Here is a 23,422-nt window from a genome sequence, read left to right as displayed (position 1 = left end):
AGAGGATAAGGGAGATTTTGAATCTCTGCACACACTTTTGGACACTGGACACTTTTGGATTGTGTGAGGCCCATTGATATCTGAGCGCTATGTGACAGGCTCGATGGCACAGCTGTAACAAAAGTTACTAGAGGATAAGGGAGATTTTGAATCTCTGCACACACTTTTGGACACTGGACACTTTTGGATTGTGTGAGGCCCACTGATATCTGAGCGCTATGTGACAGGCTCGATGGCACAGCTGTGACAAAAGTGACTAGAGGATAAGGGAGATTTTGAATCTCTGCACACACTTTTGGACACTGGACACTTTTGGATTGTGTGAGGCCCACTGATATCTGAGCGCTATGTGACAGGCTCGATGGCACAGCTGTGACAAAAGTGACTAGAGGATAAGGGAGATTTTGAATCTCTGCACACACTTTTGGACACTGGACACTTTTGGATTGTGTGAGGCCGAATGAATATCTGAGCGCTATGTGACAGGCTCGATGGCACAGCTGTGACAAAAGTGACTAAAGGATAAGGGAGATTTTGAATCTCTGCACACACTTTTGGACACTGGACACTTTTGGATTGTGTGAGGCCCACTGATATCTGAGCGCTATGTGACAGGCTCGATGGCACAGCTGTGACAAAAGTGACTAGAGGATAAGTGAGATTTTGAATCTCTGCACACACTTTTGGACACTGGACACTTTTGGATTGTGTGAGGCCCACTGATATCTGAGCGCTATGTGACAGGCTCGATGGCACAGCTGTGACAAAAGTGACTAGAGGATAAGGGAGATTTTGAATTTCTGCACACACTTGTGGACAGTGGAAAGTTTTGGATTGTGTGAGGCCCACTGATATCTGAGCGCTATGTGACAGGCTCGATGGCACAGCTGTGACAAAAGTGACTTGAGGATAAGGGAGATTTTGAATCTCTGCACACACTTTTGGACACTGGACACTTTTGGATTGTGTGAGGCCCACTGATATCTGAGCGCTATGTGACAGGCTCGATGGCACAGCTGTGACAAAAGTGACTAGAGGATAAGGGAGATTTTGAATCTCTGCACACACTTTTGGACACTGGACACTTTTGGATTGTGTGAGGCCCACTGATATCTGAGCGCTATGTGACAGGCTCGATGGCACAGCTGTGACAAAAGTGACTAGAGGATAAGGGAGATTTTGAATCTCTGCACACACTTTTGGACACTGGACACTTTTGGATTGTGTGAGGCCCACTGATATCTGAGCGCTATGTGACAGGCTCGATGGCACAGCTGTGACAAAAGTGACTAGAGGATAAGGGAGATTTTGAATTTCTGCACACACTTGTGGACAGTGGACACTTTTGGATTGTGTGAGGCCCACCGATATCTGAGCGCTATGTGACAGGCTCGATGGCACAGCTGTGACAAAAGTGACTAGAGGATAAGGGAGATTTTGAATTTCTGCACACACTTGTGGACAGTGGACACTTTTGGATTGTGTGAGGCCCACTGATATCTGAGCGCTATGTGACAGGTTCGATGGCACAGCTGTGACAAAAGTGACTAGAGGATAAGGGAGATTTTGAATCTCTGCACACACTTTTGGACACTGGACACTTTTGGATTGTGTGAGGCCCACTGATATCTGAGCGCTATGTGACAGGCTCGATGGCACAGCTGTGACAAAAGTGACTAGAGGATAAGGGAGATTTTGAATCTCTGCACACACTTTTGGACACTGGACACTTTTGGATTGTGTGAGGCCCACTGATATCTGAGCGCTATGTGACAGGCTCGATGGCACAGCTGTGACAAAAGTGACTAGAGGATAAGTGAGATTTTGAATCTCTGCACACACTTTTGGACACTGGACACTTTTGGATTGTGTGAGGCCCACTGATATCTGAGCGCTATGTGACAGGCTCGATGGCACAGCTGTGACAAAAGTGACTAGAGGATAAGGGAGATTTTGAATTTCTGCACACACTTGTGGACAGTGGACACTTTTGGATTGTGTGAGGCCCACTGATATCTGAGCGCTATGTGACAGGCTCGATGGCACAGCTGTGACAAAAGTGACTAGAGGATAAGGGAGATTTTGAATCTCTGCACACACTTTTGGACACTGGACACTTTTGGATTGTGTGAGGCCCACTGATATCTGAGCGCTATGTGACAGGCTCGATGGCACAGCTGTGACAAAAGTGACTAGAGGATAAGTGAGATTTTGAATCTCTGCACACACTTTTGGACACTGGACACTTTTGGATTGTGTGAGGCCCACTGATATCTGAGCGCTATGTGACAGGCTCGATGGCACAGCTGTGACAAAAGTGACTAGAGGATAAGGGAGATTTTGAATTTCTGCACACACTTGTGGACAGTGGACACTTTTGGATTGTGTGAGGCCCACTGATATCTGAGCGCTATGTGACAGGCTCGATGGCACAGCTGTGACAAAAGTAACTTGAGGATAAGGGAGATTTTGAATCTCTGCACACACTTTTGGACACTGGACACTTTTGGATTGTGTGAGGCCCACTGATATCTGAGCGCTATGTGACAGGCTCGATGGCACAGCTGTGACAAAAGTGTCTAGAGGATAAGGGAGATTTTGAATCTCTGCACACACTTTTGGACACTGGACACTTTTGGATTGTGTGAGGCCCACTGATATCTGAGCGCTATGTGACAGGCTCGATGGCACAGCTGTGACAAAAGTGACTAGAGGATAAGGGAGATTTTGAATCTCTGCACACACTTTTGGACACTGGACACTTTTGGATTGTGTGAGGCCCACTGATATCTGAGCGCTATGTGACAGGCTCGATGGCACAGCTGTGACAAAAGTGACTAGAGGATAAGGGAGATTTTGAATTTCTGCACACACTTGTGGACAGTGGACACTTTTGGATTGTGTGAGGCCCACTGATATCTGAGCGCTATGTGACAGGCTCGATGGCACAGCTGTGACAAAAGTGACTAGAGGATAAGGGAGATTTTGAATTTCTGCACACACTTGTGGACAGTGGACACTTTTGGATTGTGTGAGGCCCACTGATATCTGAGCGCTATGTGACAGGCTCGATGGCACAGCTGTGACAAAAGTGACTAGAGGATAAGGGAGATTTTGAATCGCTGCACACACTTTTGGACACTGGACACTTTTGGATTGTGTGAGGCCCACTGATATCTGAGCGCTATGTGACAGGCTCGATGGCACAGCTGTGACAAAAGTGACTAGAGGATAAGGGAGATTTTGAATCTCTGCACACACTTTTGGACACTGGACACTTTTGGATTGTGTGAGGCCCACTGATATCTGAGCGCTATGTGACAGGCTCGATGGCACAGCTGTGACAAAAGTGACTAGAGGATAAGGGAGATTTTGAATCTCTGCACACACTTTTGGACACTGGACACTTTTGGATTGTGTGAGGCCGAATGAATATCTGAGCGCTATGTGACAGGCTCGATGGCACAGCTGTGACAAAAGTGACTAGAGGATAAGGGAGATTTTGAATCTCTGCACACACTTTTGGACACTGGACACTTTTGGATTGTGTGAGGCCCACTGATATCTGAGCGCTATGTGACAGGCTCGATGGCACAGCTGTGACAAAAATGACTAGAGGATAAGTGAGATTTTGAATCTCTGCACACACTTTTGGACACTGGACACTTTTGGATTGTGTGAGGCCCACTGATATCTGAGCGCTATGTGACTGGCTCGATGGCACAGCTGTGACAAAAGTGACTAGAGGATAAGGGAGATTTTGAATTTCTGCACACACTTGTGGACAGTGGACACTTTTGGATTGTGTGAGGCCCACTGATATCTGAGCGCTATGTGACAGGCTCGATGGCACAGCTGTGACAAAAGTGACTAGAGGATAAGGGAGATTTTGAATCTCTGCACACACTTTTGGACACTGGACACTTTTGGATTGTGTGAGGCCCACTGATATCTGAGCGCTATGTGACAGGCTCGATGGCACAGCTGTGACAAAAGTGACTAGAGGATAAGGGAGATTTTGAATCTCTGCACACACTTTTGGACACTGGACACTTTTGGATTGTGTGAGGCCCACTGATATCTGAGCGCTATGTGACAGGCTCGATGGCACAGCTGTGACAAAAGTGTCTAGAGGATAAGGGAGATTTTGAATCTCTGCACAAACTTTTGGACACTGGACACTTTTGGATTGTGTGAGGCCCACTGATATCTGAGCGCTATGTGACAGGCTCGATGGCACAGCTGTGACAAAAGTGACTAGAGGATAAGGGAGATTTTGAATTTCTGCACACACTTGTGGACAGTGGACACTTTTGGATTGTGTGAGGCCCACTGATATCTGAGCGCTATGTGACATGCTCGATGGCACAGCTGTGACAAAAGTGACTAGAGGATAAGGGAGATTTTGAATCTCTGCACACACTTTTGGACACTGGACACTTTTGGATTGTGTGAGGCCCAATGAATATCTGAGCGCTATGTGACAGGCTCGATGGCACAGCTGTGACAAAAGTGACTAGAGGATAAGGGAGATTTTGAATCTCTGCACACACTTTTGGACACTGGACACTTTTGGATTGTGTGAGGCCCACTGATATCTGAGCGCTATGTGACAGGCTCGATGGCACAGCTGTGACAAAAGTGACTAGAGGATAAGGGAGATTTTGAATCTCTGCACACACTTTTGGACACTGGACACTTTTGGATTGTGTGAGGCCCACTGATATATGAGCGCTATGTGACAGGCTCGATGGCACAGCTGTGACAAAAGTGACTAGAGGATATGGGAGATTGGATTGCTTTTAAAAAAGCAGTTTGCGGAGCAGTGGGTAAACAGCAATGCAGGAATGTCAGGAAGCCTTAGAAGGCAGCCCAACAACCAACACCACTGATACACCACTATATAGCCTCCCCTTGCACTGCACACACAGTGACTGGTGTGTTGTGCAGGCCAAATCGCTAGCAGCAGAAGCAGTTTTTTTGTCTTCTTCCCTGCCTAACGCTCTCCCTACAGAATCAGCAGCAACCTCTCCCTATACTAAGATCGGCAGAAGTAAGATGGCGGTCGGCGTGCACGCCCTTTTATACCCTCTGTGACGCCCACCAAAGCAAGCCAATCACTTGCATGCCCTTCTGAAAGATGGTGGTGACCCGTGCCTATGTCATCACGTTGCCCACAGTGTCCGTGGATCCTGATTGGCTGAAAAAGAGCGCAAAACAAACTTTTGAAACGCGACTTTGGCGCGTAAGTCGCCGACCTCGTGGCCGACCTCATCCTAGGGTCGGGTTTCGTTTCATGAAACCCGACTTTGCCAAAAGTCGGCGACTTTTGAATTTTTTCGACCCATTTCGCTCAACTCTACTCTGAACGCCTGTAACAAATTTATTAGAGCCGGTGTTTTTTGTGCTGCCACACAGTTGACAACGCGGGAAACATTGGATGTTCGCTGCGAATCATTTGAATGGTGTCCTGGTTCAGGTTCAAATTTGGGCTCCGTTTTGCTTCCTGAACCAATTTTTTTTTTAAATGTTTGGCCGAACCCAACGAATCCGAATATCCACGGTTTCACCCGTCAGTAATCCTAACCACATCTCCAACTCCACTTGCTGAGATGCAGCCCCAACCTTACAAACATGCATTATTGCACTCCTATCCATCTCTCTGGTGAAAACAAATTCTCTGTTAGAGCCAAATATTTCACATTTTGACCTATGTCCAAAATACCTTCTGCTATTTTTCTGCACTTCAATTTCTATTTTTTGGGGCAAAGTTGAGTCATTTGGCCTTGTTTCAATGTTGATGGTTTTCTTTGTGGCCATTATTCTTTCTAAAAGACCAGCAAGGTCCCACTGGTTGCTGTCAATTCTGATCTCAGGGCGCTGCTTGATATTTTCCAACTTCAAAAGGAAGTGGTCATGTGTCTTTCATATGCTACACTAACGGTTAATGTAGGAAATAATTATAACCACAATACACCGGCGCTCCTAACAGTGCCAACTAAAGCTGCAGGTGCTTGGGCTGCTTCTGTGCTAATGGCTGGCAGTAGTAATAAATAAAAAAACAAAAAGTGCACCGTGCTAAAGTTGCTGCAGTATGGGTGAAAATGCCTCCTTGCAATAAATAATGGCTGACAGGATATTGACAATGCAGCGTATAAATAGTAAGGTGCCTGCCTACCTTAAGATGAACTGGTGCTCCAACCAGGAAATTACAATTAAGTAGTTTGGAGGGTTATACAGGGTAAATTGCTGAGTTGCTGACCCCCGAAAATGACTGCAACAGGAGAGTCCTGGGCGCCAGAGCAGGGAGATGTGAACTAAGCCGTACACCGGTAATCACACAGGATCACACCGACACGTGAGGTGTAGTAGGTGCATCGGGTAGAGGGAGGCTGGGGACCGGAGAGTGTCCTCCCCTGAATGGAACCCACTCGACCCTCACCAAGGACTGGATGCACGTGGCGTGCGCCGGCCGGGAGACGCCGCTGGCAGTGTCGGAGTGTGGAGGGGCGTGGTCTGGGTGACATCACCTAGAACAGGGAGCTGGGAGACGGAGGCTGAGAAGGGCCAATCGCCAGTGCGTTTCAAAGGTGCACGGACCTTCTTCGTCACCTCCTGTTCCATATAATTGGTTACTCATACACCTGACTAAAATCCTACACAATCCCTTACTTTATGCAAGCTTACCTACAAGAATCGATACTGTTTTGAAGGCAAAGGGTGATCATCATGCCAAATATTGATTTGATTACATTTCTCTTTTGTTCACTCTTTGTATTTTGTTAATTGATAAAAATAGACAATTAACACTTTTGTTTTTTACAGAATTCTTATTTTGCAGCATTTTTCCACACCAGGCCAAAACTTGTGCATAGTACTTTATGTCATCATACATTAGAAAAAAAAAATCATGGTGTTTGTTTCTGTTTTTATTTGACTGTATGTACACATCCATTAATTCTTTGTGATTCATGCATTTCAGTTTTCATGTACCAGCTATACACTGCCCTCTAAATTGGTCATGAAACATTGATGCTATTTACCTGTATGCATTCCCTAAATTAGTATAAACTGTAAACTTGGTTGACATCTTTGTATTTATATATTGCACTAACACTGTTGTTTTTCCGCAGACCTGGAAATGGGTTATTTTTCCTTTGGTATTATATACATTTGAAAGGATAATTCGATTTTGGAGATCTAAACAAGAAGTTGTCATCACAAAGGTAAAAGTTATGAAATTCACAAAATCACTTTTAGACATCAGTAGTGTTGAGCAATACCATCCGATATCGTGAAATATCGGATCGTATTGGATCAGACCGATACCCAAAAAGTATCAGATATCGCCGATTACGATACCGGAAACCAATGCAAGTCAATGGGACAGAAATATCGGAATTAAAATAAACCCTTTCTTTCCTTGTAGGTTAATTCTACATGAAGAAAAACAACTAATAATAATGTAGAATGTATTGGGGAGGTGGAGGAGACATTAAAGGCACAGAGGTCTAGCCCAATCAAATGGAATAACAGGAATAATTTTTTTTTTTTTGAAAGACGTTCGGAGTTACAAAGATATTGACTATGTTAACCTTTTTTATATTTTGACAGATATGTATGTTTCACTACTTCCATGCTCTTCACCTTCTTTTTACTTCTCCCACACTTTCTCCTTCATGATCCTCAGCAGCAGCAGCAGCAGCATCTTTTTCATCAACTTCTTCTTCACCTTATTCATCTTCTTCTTCACCTTCTTCCTATTATTCTTTTTTTTTTACATTCTTCATATTCTTCTTATTCAACTATTATTCTTCTTCATATTCTACTTCTTCATCTTCTTCCTATTCTTCTTCATCATATTCTTATTTGTGACAGGCATTCCTGTAGTTGTTATCTATAAAAGTTTGAAGATTACACCTTCCGTTCTGCCTGTCACTAAAGATTTACAACAGGATTTGTCCGCGTTCAGTTTGGCCTGCAGGAGCAGGCATTTTCCAGGGGCACCACGAGGAGGAACGGACCCCAATACACTGCTTAGTCATCTTCTGCTTATAATTTAGATAATATCTTTTGCTCTGATTTTTAGTCTTATGATTTTTGTTCTTCTGCTTTTTGTTCTTCTGCTTCTTGGTCTTCTGCTTCTTGGTCTTCTGTCTCTTGCTGTTCTGTATGTTGGTGGTTGTCTTCATGTTCTTTGTCCTCTTGGTCATTTTCTTCAGGGTCATCTTTTTGGTCTTCTTCGGGGTGGTCTTCCGGGTCGTCGTCTTCAGGGTCATCATTTTCGTGGTCGTCGTCTTCTTCGGGGTGGTCTTCAGGGTCGTCGTCAGGGAGATCCAGAGTGATAACCAAAAACCATTTCCAAAAGCTTGAACTTGGAAATGTAGCAGAAGGTACAAGAAGGCTGAGGAACTGCCGAGAACCAGCTGACGGTACTGGAACTCGGATGGGTAGCAGAAGGAACAAGAGCCAATGGCACTACCGAGGACCAGCTGATGGTACTGGAACCCGGTTACTAAACAGGAGGTACCTGTGCTAGAAAGCACTACCAAGGACCAGCAGACGTTGCTGGAACTGGGATACCGAGAAGGAGGCACCTAAGCCAAAGTCAATGCCGGGAAACAGCTGGCGGTGCTGAAACCCAGATGGGTAGCAGAAGCTACAAGAGTCAATGGAACTACCGAGGACCAGCTGACGGTGCTGGAACATGGTTACTAAGCAGGAGGTACCTGTGCTAGAAAGCACTACCAAGGACCAACAGATGTTGCTGGAACTCGGATACCGAGAAGGAGGCACCTAAGCCAAAGGACTGCCGAGAACCAGCTGACGGTACTGGAACCTGGATGGGTAGCAGAAGGTACCCATGAAAAACAAAGTTGCAAGACCGCGAGCCGGCCGCAGTTACCGAAACCCACAGTCATACAGGGGGTGCTTGTCCTATTGGCACTACGGAACCAGCCTTTGTTGCCAGATCCCGCAGCCCACATAGGAAGCCCATAAACTGCAGGCACCATAGACTCAGCTAACCCAACTGCAACACGACAGGACAACGTATTGGTGGCAAAGTGACATTGACACTACCCGGAAACAGCAGGCGTGCTGGAACCCAGGGAAAATGCTACAAACAGATTGGAGACAGAGGCCTAATTGGAGCAAGTTTAAAATCTGTAGTTGTGTGAGTGTGGACAGAGCAGGAGAAATTGCCAGACACACAGCTGGGGATCAGATGACATTTCAAAAACACTGGAGCATACGTTGACTGTTCAGACGGCACTTCTGAGCAGCAACTGGCGATGTTGGAGCCCAGGGTCAATCAGGGTGTAGGCTGAGGCCTAGTTTCATCAAGTTTAATATCTGTTGTAGACTACTACTGATTTTAAACGTGCTCCAATTAGGCCTCTGGCTCCACTCTGTCTCTAGTATTTACCCTGGCCTCCAACACCGCCAGTTGCTGCTATGAAGTGCCTTCTGAACAATCAACACATGTTCCTTTGTTACTGGGATTCAATAACGTCAGCTGATCCCCTGATGTGTTCCCGGCAATGTCTCCTGCTCCTAATTGGAGCAAGTTTGAAATCAGTAGTAGTGTGAATGTGGAGGCAGCAGTAGACATTGCCGGACACACAGCAGGGGAGCAGCTGGCGTTACGGAACCCCACTAACACTGGAGCATGTGTTTTTCTCTGTGCAGACGGCACGTCTGAGCAGCAACTGGTGGTGTTGGAGCCCACCTTCAATCAGGGTTTAGGCTGAGGCCTAATTGGAGCAAGTTTTATATCTGATGTAGCTTGAATGTGGAGGCAGCAGGAGACTTTGCCGGACACACAGCAGGGGCGCAGCTGGCGTTACTGAACCCCACTAACACAGGAGCTAGTGTTTTTCTCTGTGCAGACGGAACTTCTGAGCAACAACTGGTGGTGTTGGAGCCCAGGTTCAGTCAGGGTTTAGGCTGAGGCCTAATTGGAGCAAGTTTTATATCTGATGTAGTTTGAATGTGGAGGCAGCAGGAGACTTTGCCGGACACACAGCAGGGGAGCATCTGGCGTTACTGAACCCCACTAACACTGGATCAGGTATTTTTCTCTGTGCAAACGGCACTTCTGAGCAACAACTGGCGATGTTGGAGCCCAGGTTCAATCAGGGTTTAGGCTGACGCCTAATTGGAGCAAGTTTTATATCTGATGTAGTTTGAATGTGGAGGCAGCAGGAGACTTTGCCGGACACACAGCAGGGGAGCAGCTGGCGTTACTGAACCCCACTAACACAGGAGCTTGTGTTTTTCTCTGTGCAGATGGCACTTCTGAGCAACAACTGGCGGTGTTGAAGCCCAGGTTCAATCAGGGTTTAGGCTGAGGCCTAATTTGGAGCAAGTTTTATATCTGATGGAGTTTGAATGTGGAGGCAGCAGGAGACTTTGCCGGACACACAGCAGGGGAGCAGCTGGCGTTACTGAACCCCACTAACACTGGAGTATGTGTTTTTCTCTGTGCAGACGGCACTTCTGAGCATCAACTGGCGGTGTTGGAGCCCAGGGATTACAGTTCTGGTGGAAACCGGAACACAACAGGAGACCTGGATACTGTTGCCAACCAATTATTTATTCTGGAAGAGGACTGGCAAATTACGGCGAGATCCAGGCCTTGTTCATTTTCAGAAAAGTAAGCTGGTCAAAGTTATCGGAGGATAGTCACGTGCGACGGTCTGTTATTACACCACCTGCGGCACTAAAGACGCGTTCCGATAATACACTAGCAGCAGGGCAAGCCAGCACCTCCAATGCATACTGGCTAAGCTCTGGCCATGTATCCAGCTTAGAGACCCAAAACTTGAAGGGGGAAGAGCCATCTTGGAGTACACTGAAAGGGCAAGACATGTAGTCTGTCACCATCTGACGGAAACGTTGCCGCCTGCTGACTGGAGCCGTCTGTGATGGTGTAGACATTTGTGGCGGGCACACAAAACTTTGCCACATTTGGACCATACTGGTCTTGCCTTGTGCTGAGGCGCTGCCTCTGCTCCCTCTTTGTGCAGAGCTTCCTCCACTGCCTCGACGCACAGAGCTGCTTTGTAAAGCACTAGCAGCATTGCTCTCAGGTGGAATGGAGAACATGATGGAATGCACCTGTGTGTCTTGGTACTCCCGCATTTTACGCTCCCGGTTCAACGGTGTTATGAGGCTTTGTAAGTTGTCCCGGTAGCGAGGATTTAGGAGGGTGTACACCCAATAATCAGCCGTGTTGAGAATGTGGGTGATGCGGCGCTCGTTTTTCAGGCACTGCAGCATGAAATCAACCATGTGCTGCAGACGCCCAAGAAACGCTGTCCCCTGCTTGAGGCATCATCTCTGCCTGCTCTGCATCACCCCACCCTCGCTCTACATACTGACTACTAGAGAATTGTGTACCTCCCTCCTGGAGGATGTCTTCCTCCTCCATTGACTCCTCCTCATCCTCCTCACAAATTGTCCCCTGCCTAGGCCTTTGTGAGGAACCACGTTGCGCAGACTGTCCAGAAGCAGATGGCATTTGTGACTCCTCATCCTCCACCTCTTCCAAAACCTCCTCCCTTAGTGCTTGCAGTGTTTTTTGAAGCAGGCAGATAAAGGGGAGAGTCATGCTGACTAGTGCATCATTCACTCAGCATGCACTCGCCATCCGCGTGGAATCATCGAAGGCATGCAAAACGTGGCAGATGTCCTTCATAGATGACCACTCAGTGGGGCTGAAATGTGACCGGCGCATACTGCGACTTGTTTGCACCTGATGCAGCTAGTACTCCATTACTGCTGCTCACACAACCGCTCCAACATATGTAACGTTGAATTCCACCTGGTGGGTAGGTCACATATGATGCGATGTTCCGGAAGGCGGAATCAGCGCTGCAGAGCTGCAATGCGCGATCTTGTCATGCTGAAACGCCGCAAGTGAGTGCACTCTATGCGGACCTTGTGCAGCAGTGCATCAAGATCTGGATAGTCCCTCAGAAAGCTCTGCACGACCAAGTTGAGCACATGTGCCAGACATGGGATGTGAGTGAGGTTGCCTAGGCCCAGAGCTGCCACCAGATTTCGGCCATTGTCACACACTACCAAGCCTGGCTGGAGATTCGCTGGCACAAACCACACGTCGCTCTCCTGCTTGATTGCATTCCAGAGCTCCTGCGCTATGTGGCTTCGATTCCCCAAAGAAATTAATTTCAGTATGGCCTGTTGACGTTTGGCCATGGCTGTGCTCATATTGGGTAAGCGTTCACGGGTCCATGTGGAGGTAGACCGGGATGGCTCCTGCAGCGCTGATTCTGAGGAACTGGAGTATGAGGAGGAGTCAATGTGTACAGACTGGATTCCTGCAATCCTTGGAGTTGGCAGAACACGTACAGCGCCACTCTCAAGATCTGTACCCGGCTCCACAACATTCACCCAATGGGCAGTGAGGGAAAGGTATCGTCCCTGTCCATAGTGACTGGTCCACGCATCGGTGGTCAGGTGGACCTTGCTACTGATGGCATATAGTAGCGCATGTCTAATTTTTCCCTCCACATGCTTTTGCAGGGCAGGGACGGCTTGCCTGCTGAAATAAAAGCGGCTAGGCACGGTGTATTCTGAGACTGCCAATGCCATGAAGTTATGGAAGGTGTCAGTCTCCACCAGCCTGAATGAGAGCATTTCAAGGGACAGTAGTTTGGCAATGCCAGCATTCAGAGCCTGTGCTCAGGGATGGTTTGACGAGTATGGCTGCCTTTTCTCCCATGCCTGTGCTACCGATGGCTGTAGAGTGGCCTGGGAGTGTGAGGATGACAGGGTACGTGGTGCTGTGGGTGGAATGTCACTGGGTCTCTGGACAACAGTGCCAGAGGTTCTTCCATGGTGATCCTGTGACGAAGCCGAACCAGCTTTGTGTGAGCTGGAGGAAGAGGCTACAACACGAGCTAAAGAGGTGGTAGGTGGTGCTGTAGGTTGGCCTACGTCTTCAGTGTGTCTTTATAACTCCACCACATGCTTGGTCCGCACATGTTTCCACATATTTGTGGTATTGAGGTTGCTGACACTTTTCCCTCTTTTGACTTTATGATTACACAGCTTGCATTTGACAAAGCAAATGTCATCTGCAACTGTGTCAAAAAAGGACCACGCACTGCAAATCCTGGGAGCGCCTGTTTTGGGTTTTGGAAGAGGAATGCTCCTAACGGGTGCCGAAGTGGAGGCTACAGGCAACCAAGTCTGCCCCCTCCCTCTCCCTCCTGTTTGGCCGTTCGGGGAATCTCTTCCTCAGAGCTGCTCCCACCACCTTCCTGTTCCTCACGCCATGATGGGTCAAGGACCTCATCATCTACATTCCCCTCTTCAAACACCTGCTTCTCCTGGGTAGTCTCGCCAGCACAGTACGCACCAGAGAGTGGCACCTGAGTCTCATCTGATGCGTACTGAGGTGTGCTGACCATAGGCACTGGCCCACCCACCTCTTCAGATTCAGAGGGACAAAGCAGTTTCGCATCACTGCATACTCCCTCTTAATAATAATAATAATCTTTATTTTTATATAGCGCTAACATATTCCGCAGCGCTTTACAGTTTGCACACATTATCATCACTGTCCCCGATGGGGCTCACAATCTAAATTCCCTATTAGTATGTCTTTAGAATGTGGGAGGAAACCGGAGAACCCGGAGGAAACCCACGCACCCTCTTCTTCACATTCTAGAATGCTGCTTGGCTGGCCCCCTGTTTCCAAGCCAAGAGATTCAGAGAACAGAAGTAGAGATGGCTCCTGTCCAGGGCTCTCTGACTGCCTGGGCAATTTGGCAGGTGGTGAAGAGACAGATGGTTGCTCTTCATTGCTCTGGCCCTGAGAGGATGTGGAAGTAATTGAAGATGCGTTAGCTGCCATCCATCCGACGACTTCAATTTGTTCGTCCCGCAGCAGTGGGGTACGGCGAGGTCCTACAAAGCTGCGCATAAAGGACTGTTGCCTGGTAAAACTGGGGGATGCTGAGTCACTGGTGCCCGCAGCAGGCACAGAATCCCCACATCCTCTCCCTGCTGAAACTCCACGCCCACGACCACGTGCCTTACTCCCTGCCTTCTTCATCTTGGTAGACTGATAAAGATAGACAGAAAAGTACAAAGGGGGGGCTTAGTGTGCTTATTCCTGAACAGCTGCTAACAGGTATAAGAAACACTAATTTCATAAAGTGTGTTGACTACACTTTTATATGAGCTAATGTGGCCTACACAACTGTCAAGTGGAGTGTTTGGTGAACTTTATTTACGTGTTTTTTTTTCAAAAAAACAAAAAGGATGTGACCAAAGATGTGAAAGCGATAGTTTCACAAACTTTTTGGAGCTATGACAATGCAGGAAGGTAACCTACAATGCAATAGATGAGGCTCCAAAAAATAGGCTAATACTAATCTTGCTGCGGCTGCAGGGCACAAGCCAGAAAAAAGGCTCCTCTATCTACTCCTATATAGTGTTTGCAACCAACCAATGTAGATGGATACGGATGGAAGCACATTAATAGGAGAAAAAAATCAGGAAAAATGAGCTGCAATAAAACAAAAAAAGTACTAAGGCCGGGGTCACACTGGCGAGGAATACGGCCGAGTGAGAGGCGCTAAAAGCACGCATTAGACACGGACAAATGATTCTCCATTGGGTCACTCGCACCAGGCGTATATTTCTCATCCGTATCCTACGCTCCGTGCCAATCGCAGCATGCTGCGATTGTCAGCATACTACTCCCGTAGTACGCCAATGCAAGTCTATGGGTGCGCAAAAAATACGGATTACACACGGACCAGACGTGTGACCTGCGAGCAATACGCAGGTCTTTTTGCTGGTGACAGTAAATGGGCCAATCCATCATCAGGAAGCCTAGACATGCAAATGAGCTCAAAAAGCGCTCCAGACATCCCGGAAGTACGCCTCCACGGAGTTCAGCAGCAGCATGGCGTCCACTTACATAAATGTGGAGATGCTCATTGTCCTGGTGCAGGAGCGTCCCGATATCTGGGACCAGCGCGATGCCAATTATGCAAACCGGGCAAGAAAGGAGGCATCATGGAGGCGCATCTGTCGCCAGATGTACCATGACTTATGACCATGAGGAGCAGCATAAAATTCGTAAGTACAAGGCAAAACATGAGTAACCTTAGCGCACAACAAAAAAGGAATATAGAATCAGCACCCCCCCCTTCCTGTGCATGTACTTTTTGCCTCATGAGGCCGTTAGATTTGGATGTGACATGTGGATTCACACAGCCATAATTTGGGGTTAGGCCACAAGCTCCTCATCCTCCTAGACAAAACAATTATTAAGTGTAGCTAAAGAGACCCTGTGTATCTGCCCAATTAGATATGCCACCATGGGTAGAAAGCACACCCCAGAAGGCCCCATGCCTAGACTACTGGTAGCAAATGTGACCTATCAAATATGTGAATTTGACAATATTTCCTGTCACATTGCAGTGGAAGATGTGATGAAACGCTGGCGAAGCATCCGGGACCAATACCGCCGGGAACGCCAGCAGCGGTCCAGGAGTGGGGATGCGGGATACGTAAAAAGGAAATACATCTATTATGACCAGCTCTCCTTCCTCGCCCCAATTCTGGATCTGAGACCGTAAGTAGATACCTCACACCACTTTACACAAATACTTTACAGGGCCAAAAATATTGATGTATTTTTGCCTCTGTTCTATTTCATAACAGAACTCAATCCAACCTTACGGATCGAGGAACGGCCTCAGAGACAGAGCCCATAATTGATCCTGTAGGGGATGAGGTGGCTGGCCCATCTTCTCCCACTACAAGAAGGATGGCAGAAGATGAGGCATCACAGGACAGCCCATTGGCTGCCCAACACACAACACCACCAGGACGGTCTGCTGCTGCCCCATCACCCATCCTGGAAGAGCCGGGCAACTTGAGCAGCAGCCCAACTGGCCATATCAGGGGATCCCCACAGGCTGCTGTTACATCCCGGCGAACACGAAGAAGGCGCCAGGTCACTGTTCAAGAGAGCAGGACCAATGTGTGCACAGGGGTGCTAAATTATTTATCAAGAGAAACTACAGATGATGGGGAGGAGGCCTACTCACGTAGCCTCACCCTTTATCTCCGTGCCCTTGCCCGTGAGGTCAGGCTCCTTATTAGGGGATGTTTTCAGATCCTGCTTGATGCAAGCACTCCCCCCAATACCCCATATGAGCTTTTCGAATATCTGGAGAGGTGGCAGCTCTCCCCCAGAAATCTAATGCGCATGAGACCATCCACACAGATGCTTGCTCAAGCAGGGTCCGAACATCCTCTAATATGTGGGCCTACACCTCACCCCCTTCCTCCCACTACCCAACCTTCGATTCAGCAGCCACAAATGTCAGCCTCTAGCCAACCCCACCAATATGGCCACTTGGACCCACCCAGTGTTGGAGGCTGCTCCCAACCTGGTTGGGGACGATCTGGCTATCTTGGTGGGTATGAGCCACGTGCCTACCACAGCCAACAAGATGCCCCTCCCCATCATCATTACTCTGGCCAGTATCCCCAACAGTCCCAGGAGGCAGGACAATTCCAACATCATGGGCAACAGTATGGCCCCACACAGGGCGATGTTGGCCACAGTGTCCAGCAGCACCCACAGGCTGTTCTTCCACGTTCCCCTTCCCCAACCTATGAGGATTTATAAGTCTGATGGCCGTAGATGTCCAGTGCGGTTTAACTGGTGCTCCAAATACAAAGGAAAAAACAGGTGTTCTCCATCACCAAACTTTGTTACCAAATTTAACATTCTAATTTTTTAACAATGTTTTCCAATCATATTAAGAATCCATCATGACAGGCAAGGCTACCTCACGCCTTTCAGACAGATATTACATGTGTGTACAAAAGAGAATATTTAAACGTGCTACACTGTAAAGTCAAAGGATGAAAATACACTACTCACTTGCTTATGCCTAGGAAAGGCATGCTGGCCTTAGTGAAGTAGTCACCTTTTTTGCTAGCAATCTATAGTCACAAATCAAGGCGAACAGCCTTCAGAATATCACGCTCTCTCTATGTCTTAACAAGTGAGTTTTGTTTTTTCATCCTTTCCAGTATAGCATGGTTAAATATTCTCTGTTCTACAGACAGGTAATATCTGTCTGAAAGCCGTGAGGTAGCCTTGCCTGTCATGGTGGAATATTTCTATGATTGGAAAACATTCTGAAGAAATGTGAGTGTTATCTTTTAGCATTAATTTTGTTGATGGATCTCACCCATTTTTTTCCTTTCTAGTTAAATATTCTCATGCAGCAATGTTGTTATTGCCTAATTTTTTTTGGGTTATGTTATATAATGTTACTTTTCAAAAAAGTTTAAGAAGGCAAAAAGGGCCATTTTGCCCATTGCCAAAATGTTCATATGGCAATATTGTGTTTGCCTTTAAGAAACAAAAAAAAAAGGCAAAACTAAAAATTTGTCTACTATAGTTAACGTCTCTGTGTGATTTTTCAAAAACCCTGTCAACATACTAACATACACTAACCAATGCAATGAAACAGTCATAGAATCATAAGGGGTTGAGTAATATATATTTAGACACACTTAAAGAAACAAATTATAACATAGACACAGCATGCTCTTGCCAAGAAGTTGCCCCCTCAGGTGAGATAAAGTAATTAGTGAAAATATCACGCACTTTGAGGCCAGAGAGCGGTCTACGTTGAGGGTTCATAGGTGGTCTCACCCTGCGCACATTGTCCGGCTTACGCACAACACCATCAGAGGAGGAACAATCATGTATCCTGGTGAAGTTATGCAGAACCACACAGGCTTTCACAACTTCATTCACATTTTGTTCACTCAACTGAATGGCAGACTGGAGTACCCGCCATTTGGCACAAAGAATCCCAAAGGAACACTCCACCAGTCGCCTAGCACGTGATAGGCGCAAGTTAAAAATTCTGCGCCTGTGGTCAAGGTTGCACCGGGGATATGGCCTCATGACATTGCGCGATAACTGAAACGCCTCATCTGCCACAAGGACATAAGGGACTGATTCTTCAGGGGAGCCTGGTAGCTAGCGTGGTGGTAGATCCAACTGGTTGGTGCGTAGCCGCCGAGCCATTATGGAAGTATTGAAGACTCTATAGTCTATCGTCCTTCCATAGGCCCCAATGTCAACAATTATAAACTTGTATTGAGGGTCTACCAGAGCCAACAATACAACAGAAAAGTATTGTTTATAATTGAAGAATTGGGAGCCAGAGTTCGGCGGCTTACGCACCCGGATATGTTTGCCATCCAGGACCCCAATACAATTTGGAAACTGGCAGTCCTCCTCAAAGTCCCTTGATATCCTCAACCAGTCTTCCATCCTGGGCTCGGGCATGACCACTTGATGGAGTCTTGTCCAGATTTCTGTACATGTAGACCTCACTATGCCTGAAATGGTTGATCTTCCAATGAGAAACTCATGGTGGAGGGCGGCATAAGACAGGCCAGTGGACAGGAAGCTGTAGAACAACAGAAATTGATAATTTTAGAATGCATAAAGTCCAAAAACATCAGTTACATGCCGACCAAACTTGGTAGGAATTGAGATAGAATAACACACACATATTTGGTTGCACAATGACTAAGTGATATGCAGTACATATTAGAGCTAACATTCTGGTGTGTAAGTTGAAACATATTTGGAGTAAGATGAGGGAATTAAACTTAGTCCAAGAAGGCAAAACAACATACTTTAGCACACACATTATGAACATAGAGAATGTGGTTGTGTAGTACATACCGTATTGTGAGTAGAAGTCGCTCCTCTGCAGATATCGCTTTGCGCATCCTTGTGTCCTGAAAGGTTATCCCAGGGCGCACTGTCTCCAAGAGTCGATCAAATGTGGAAATGCTCATGCGACAGTACTGGTAAAATTTCTCAGGATGCTCCTGCAGAGAAGAATAGAGGAGGTGAAAATGATCTCTTGTGAGTCGTTGCCTCAAAAGTGGATGGACCCACATGCGTCTCCTCCTCCGCAGATCCACTATCACTGGGTATGGTTGCCCAAAGCACCGTGACAAAAGCCAGATAAAGAGAACCTGCTCAGTTGTATTGAATCTCAGACCCTCTGCCATGTTGCACAAAGAACACCAACACACCTCGTGAAAGCAAGCTCACAAATGGACAGAATGGAGGCAGCCACCTGTTTCTGAGTGTATAAATAGGGTGCAGGCTAATTATTTAAATTGTTAGCAGGCCTCAAAACCGTTAAATGTCCATTTTGCAAGGCTGCGAGAAAATCTCGCCATACGAATTGCATACAGATGCCATACGGATTACATACGGATGCAGACATGCGCAAAATACGCGACCGCACCTTGCTTACGGATGACCTACGGAGCACTATTTAGGGGTCATTCATCCGTATTACGCCTGTAATCTGCGGACCGTATTTTGCGCAGGTTAGTGTGACCCCAGACTTAGTATGAGGCAGTGACGCACGCTGAGCGGACTACAACCAGAGGTGGCTGCAGAACACACTACAACATGAGCTGCACTCACACACAGAGACCTCACAGACAGCCGTGAACAGTGCAGAGAACTGGGCACTAGCACTGAAAGGCTGCAGAAAGGCTCCGCTGTCTACTCCTATAGTGTTTGCAACCAATGTAGATGGATACGGATGGATGCACACTAATAGGAGAATTTATGAAAAATGAGCAGCAATAAAACAAAAATAAATATGTATCAGGCAGTGATGCACGCTGAGCGGCCTACAACCAGAGGTGGCTGCAGGACACACTACAACGTGAGCTGCACTAACACAGACCTTGCAGACAGCTGTGAACAGCGCTGCAAGGCAAAAGAAAGCTGCAGTGATTGATAATGTAGCCTGGGTAAAGCACAATATTATATAGCAAATCGCTATCTCTAACTGTCCCTCAGAATCTTGAACAGCAGGCTGTCCCTAACTGAATTCACAGCAGAGTGAACCCTAAATAGCGGTGGCAGCAGCTTTTATAGTGCATCATGACATCATTTCAGCAGCCAATCACAGCCATGCCATTAGTTAACATGCCTAACAGGATGTGCCCACACTTCTGAGGATTCCTCATTGGCTGAATCAAATCAAACTGGCTCATAGCATTATGGGAACTTCCGATTCCGGTATCCGATATGCAAAAAGTATCGGAAATCAGTATCGGAATTCTGATACCGCGAATATCGGCCGATACCCGATATTTGCAGTATCGGAATGCTCAACACTAGACATCAGTGATTTTTCACGTACGTAAATAATTGAGTGTCATCTGTGTTTTTCATCCAATTTTCATCTGTGTTTGGTCACAGTTTTAGTTTTTAACATCACTTTTCCATCAGTGATTTTTACATATGAATAAATGCATACAGTAAATTACAACGTTAATCACAGGCATCACAAGGATAGCACACAAATAGCATCTGTGTATAGCCAGTGATTTTCCTAGACCTATAGACGTGTATTTCTATTTTTCATTTGTGAAGCCAATCAGAAATGGATATGTTTCTGTGATTTTTTTGGCTGATGATCAAGCTGTTCTGTCTTTTGAATAATACAGACCAAACCACATGCAGCAACATGAATCTAAACCAGCATGGATGATTGCGGTCAGGTAGTTTTTACACTGAAATGCTGTGTCAATTTAGAGAAAACATAATTTAAAAAGCTGGTGGGAGACTATATGGGGAGGCCTATCTAGTCCGTCACGGTCCCCAGCTGGCTTTTTCCTCCCTCATTACTGTTGAATGACTGGTCTCTCTCATTTGTGTACATAGTCCCTTTAGTCCCCATCCAGATATTCCAACTGATACATTGGAAATAGTGCATGGTTTCAAAACATACCTGGCTGCAATCACGCAGCCAGGCACTGATTCATGCTGCCCATGACTTGAGCAACATAAATGTAATGACAAGTTCTCTTTTAAGTCTTACTTACATTTTTCCTTTTCTTATTACATGCTATGATTGGCTTTACTTCAAGTAAATATGTGTAATTCATGTTTAGGTCGTCTCTCACTCATCTGGTGTTCTAGAAATACAAATGAAGAAAAAGGGTTTTGCTATGGAACCAGGACAATATATTTTTCTTCAATGCCTTACTGTTTCAAGACTAGAGTGGCATCCCTTCACATTAACATCAGCACCAGAAGAACCTTTTTTTAGTGTGCATGTGAGAGCTGTTGGAGACTGGACACAACGACTCCTCACAGAATGTGGAGCCAGTAGGAATCTGTGTTTGGAACCATGGCAGCTGCCAAGGTTTGACAAATATTTTAATACTTATATTATAATTTATTGATTAGCAATTTGTTTTCTTAAGTCTTGGAAATAATACATGTAACCAAAAACTCCACATATGGGTCCTGGTTCGTTGAATAGTTTGTATCAGGATTCTGACAAAAAACTGTTTAAAATGCTGCAACATTTTTGTGCAGATCGTGTTTGAGTGAACATTTTAAAACTTTTTTTGCTTTTACGCTAGACTACCAACTTTTTGAAAGTTGGGTGGATATTAGAAGGGAAGAGGGCATGGAGGAGTGCAACCATCAAATTCATAATTTACATCACTAACATGGTGTAAATTGCGACAGCACTATATGCCACTCTGGAGTATTCACTGTGAAATACATTTCTTGTGCTGATTCACAGCACCTGAAAGATGCGTCAAGTCCATTAAAAGTTGTGTGTCTCTTACTGGATTCGGCACCTCTTAATTCAGAGCACCCTTCAACCAAACAGTCATATAATGGACCAGTCTTGATGAATCGCTGCCAAAGTTTTCATTGGTAAATTAGTATAGTAGTGATCAGCATTGGACTGGGGTGTCAAGGGCCCACCAGTAACAATGACCTTAGGGGGCCCACTTTTCAAATACATACAAATATTACACTACCCTTGTTCACAAATTTACCTATATCTCTATATAATAACAAGTTAGGTAGTTTGGTTAATGAATGATGAGATGCTGCTTTTTTCTGTATATTGTAAATCATGTGAATTATGCAAAGTACTACCCATTTCGTGGGGTTGGGGGCCCCTGACTGCACAGGGGCCCACCGGGTGATTCCCCTTTTCCCCTATGGGCCAGTCCGAGCCTGGTAGTGATGCAGCAGAATCAGAATGAAGTAAATTGTTGAAAGATCTCCTTTTGTGTCTTGAGTCTTATCTACCATTGTAACAAGCCACAACAAGGTTAAGGCTCTACTAGGAAAAGCCATCCTGGCTCTGATTTGATAGCATTACAGCATCTTGAAGGCAGGATAATAGTTAGAATGATTTCTGCTTAAAGGTGTAAGAAAGAGTATTTTCTTCCAGTGATAGCAAATAAAAATTTGAAAATGTCTAAAAAATTGAAATATAAAAGGATACGTTGACAAAATGCTTTATGACAGTCTTATATTTTGCAAAAGTCACACATTTTTGCATAAAGCAGGCAGGGCAGTCACATCCCAATATATTCACTATGATTTGTGCCAGAAACTTATGTAAATATTTCCAGAAATTTACTATATCTTGCAGTTTCTGTAATTTTAAGACTGTAGTGTACAGGCAGACCAAGGATATGCCTTAATTTGTGGAATCTGACTCCAGCAGACTTTATCAAGATTTGCTTCAATCTTGCCATCAATCAATGCCATCATTGATTGATTGACTCCAGAATATAGTATATATTTTGCTAAATGATGTAGAGCTTTGCATTGTACAAAGATTACAGTTTTTCTTTTCATTACTTTTCAGTAAGCAGCTGATTATACCTGTATGTCTTGTAGTTTCTATTTTCCCTCATTGAAATACATATTAGATAAGCAAGGGTTTCACAATATTGAAATTTAGTAAGTCGTAAATATAGTTCTGATCTTCCTTCCTTATGTTTGCATATGATTTAGGGGATGGTAGTTTAAAAACTCTGATTGAAATGGTCTTACACAAATAAATCATCCTGGAACCTGTTTATTTTAATTGACAGCACATAGCACACCAGTACTTCCTTCAGAAATAGCAATAAAAGCATGTGCTTCTACTATTTAATCCTTTCCATAGTTAAAAAGGTAGTACATATCCTACCTACTATTTCTCTTAAGATCAAATTCTTGTAGCATTACTTTTTGATGTCAAGGGAGTAGAGGGGATGCTTGTTTAAATGCTCTGATTAGTGCCTGCACTATATACAGTATATCATCAGCCTTAAATTCTCGTATTAGCAATTTTGCCCAATGTCCAACCATATGGTTGTCTTGAAGAGAAAGCTCGCTCATCTGTTTTGTTGGTATACCAGTATTGGTGTAGAGAAGAGAATGGACATTGCCAAACAGTTTCTTCCTATTCTGTCAGCAAAACCCCTTACCCACTGTGAGCCATTTCTGCTGCTAGAGACTGATTTGCTATAAAACTAAGCATTGGACAGC

At 45.6% G+C, this 23,422-nt stretch overlaps 1 protein-coding gene across 1 annotated transcript in view; it reads left to right on the top strand.

The window, feature by feature from the left end:
• NOX3 (NADPH oxidase 3) overlaps positions 1–23,422 on the top strand; it is a 635,497-nt gene that overhangs the window by 428,581 nt on the left and 183,494 nt on the right. The window contains exons 8-9 of the mRNA XM_073585751.1: positions 7,134–7,226; positions 21,022–21,275. Coding sequence (XP_073441852.1) covers positions 7,134–7,226; positions 21,022–21,275 — 347 coding nt within the window. The remainder of the gene's footprint in view (positions 1–7,133; positions 7,227–21,021; positions 21,276–23,422) is intronic.

This window comes from Dendrobates tinctorius, unplaced genomic scaffold, assembly GCF_039654945.1.
Source record: "Dendrobates tinctorius isolate UK_male_01 unplaced genomic scaffold, ASM3965494v1 ptg000087l, whole genome shotgun sequence".
Taxonomy (NCBI): domain Eukaryota; kingdom Metazoa; phylum Chordata; class Amphibia; order Anura; family Dendrobatidae; genus Dendrobates; species Dendrobates tinctorius.
This window is presented reverse-complemented; position numbering and strand designations above follow the sequence as displayed.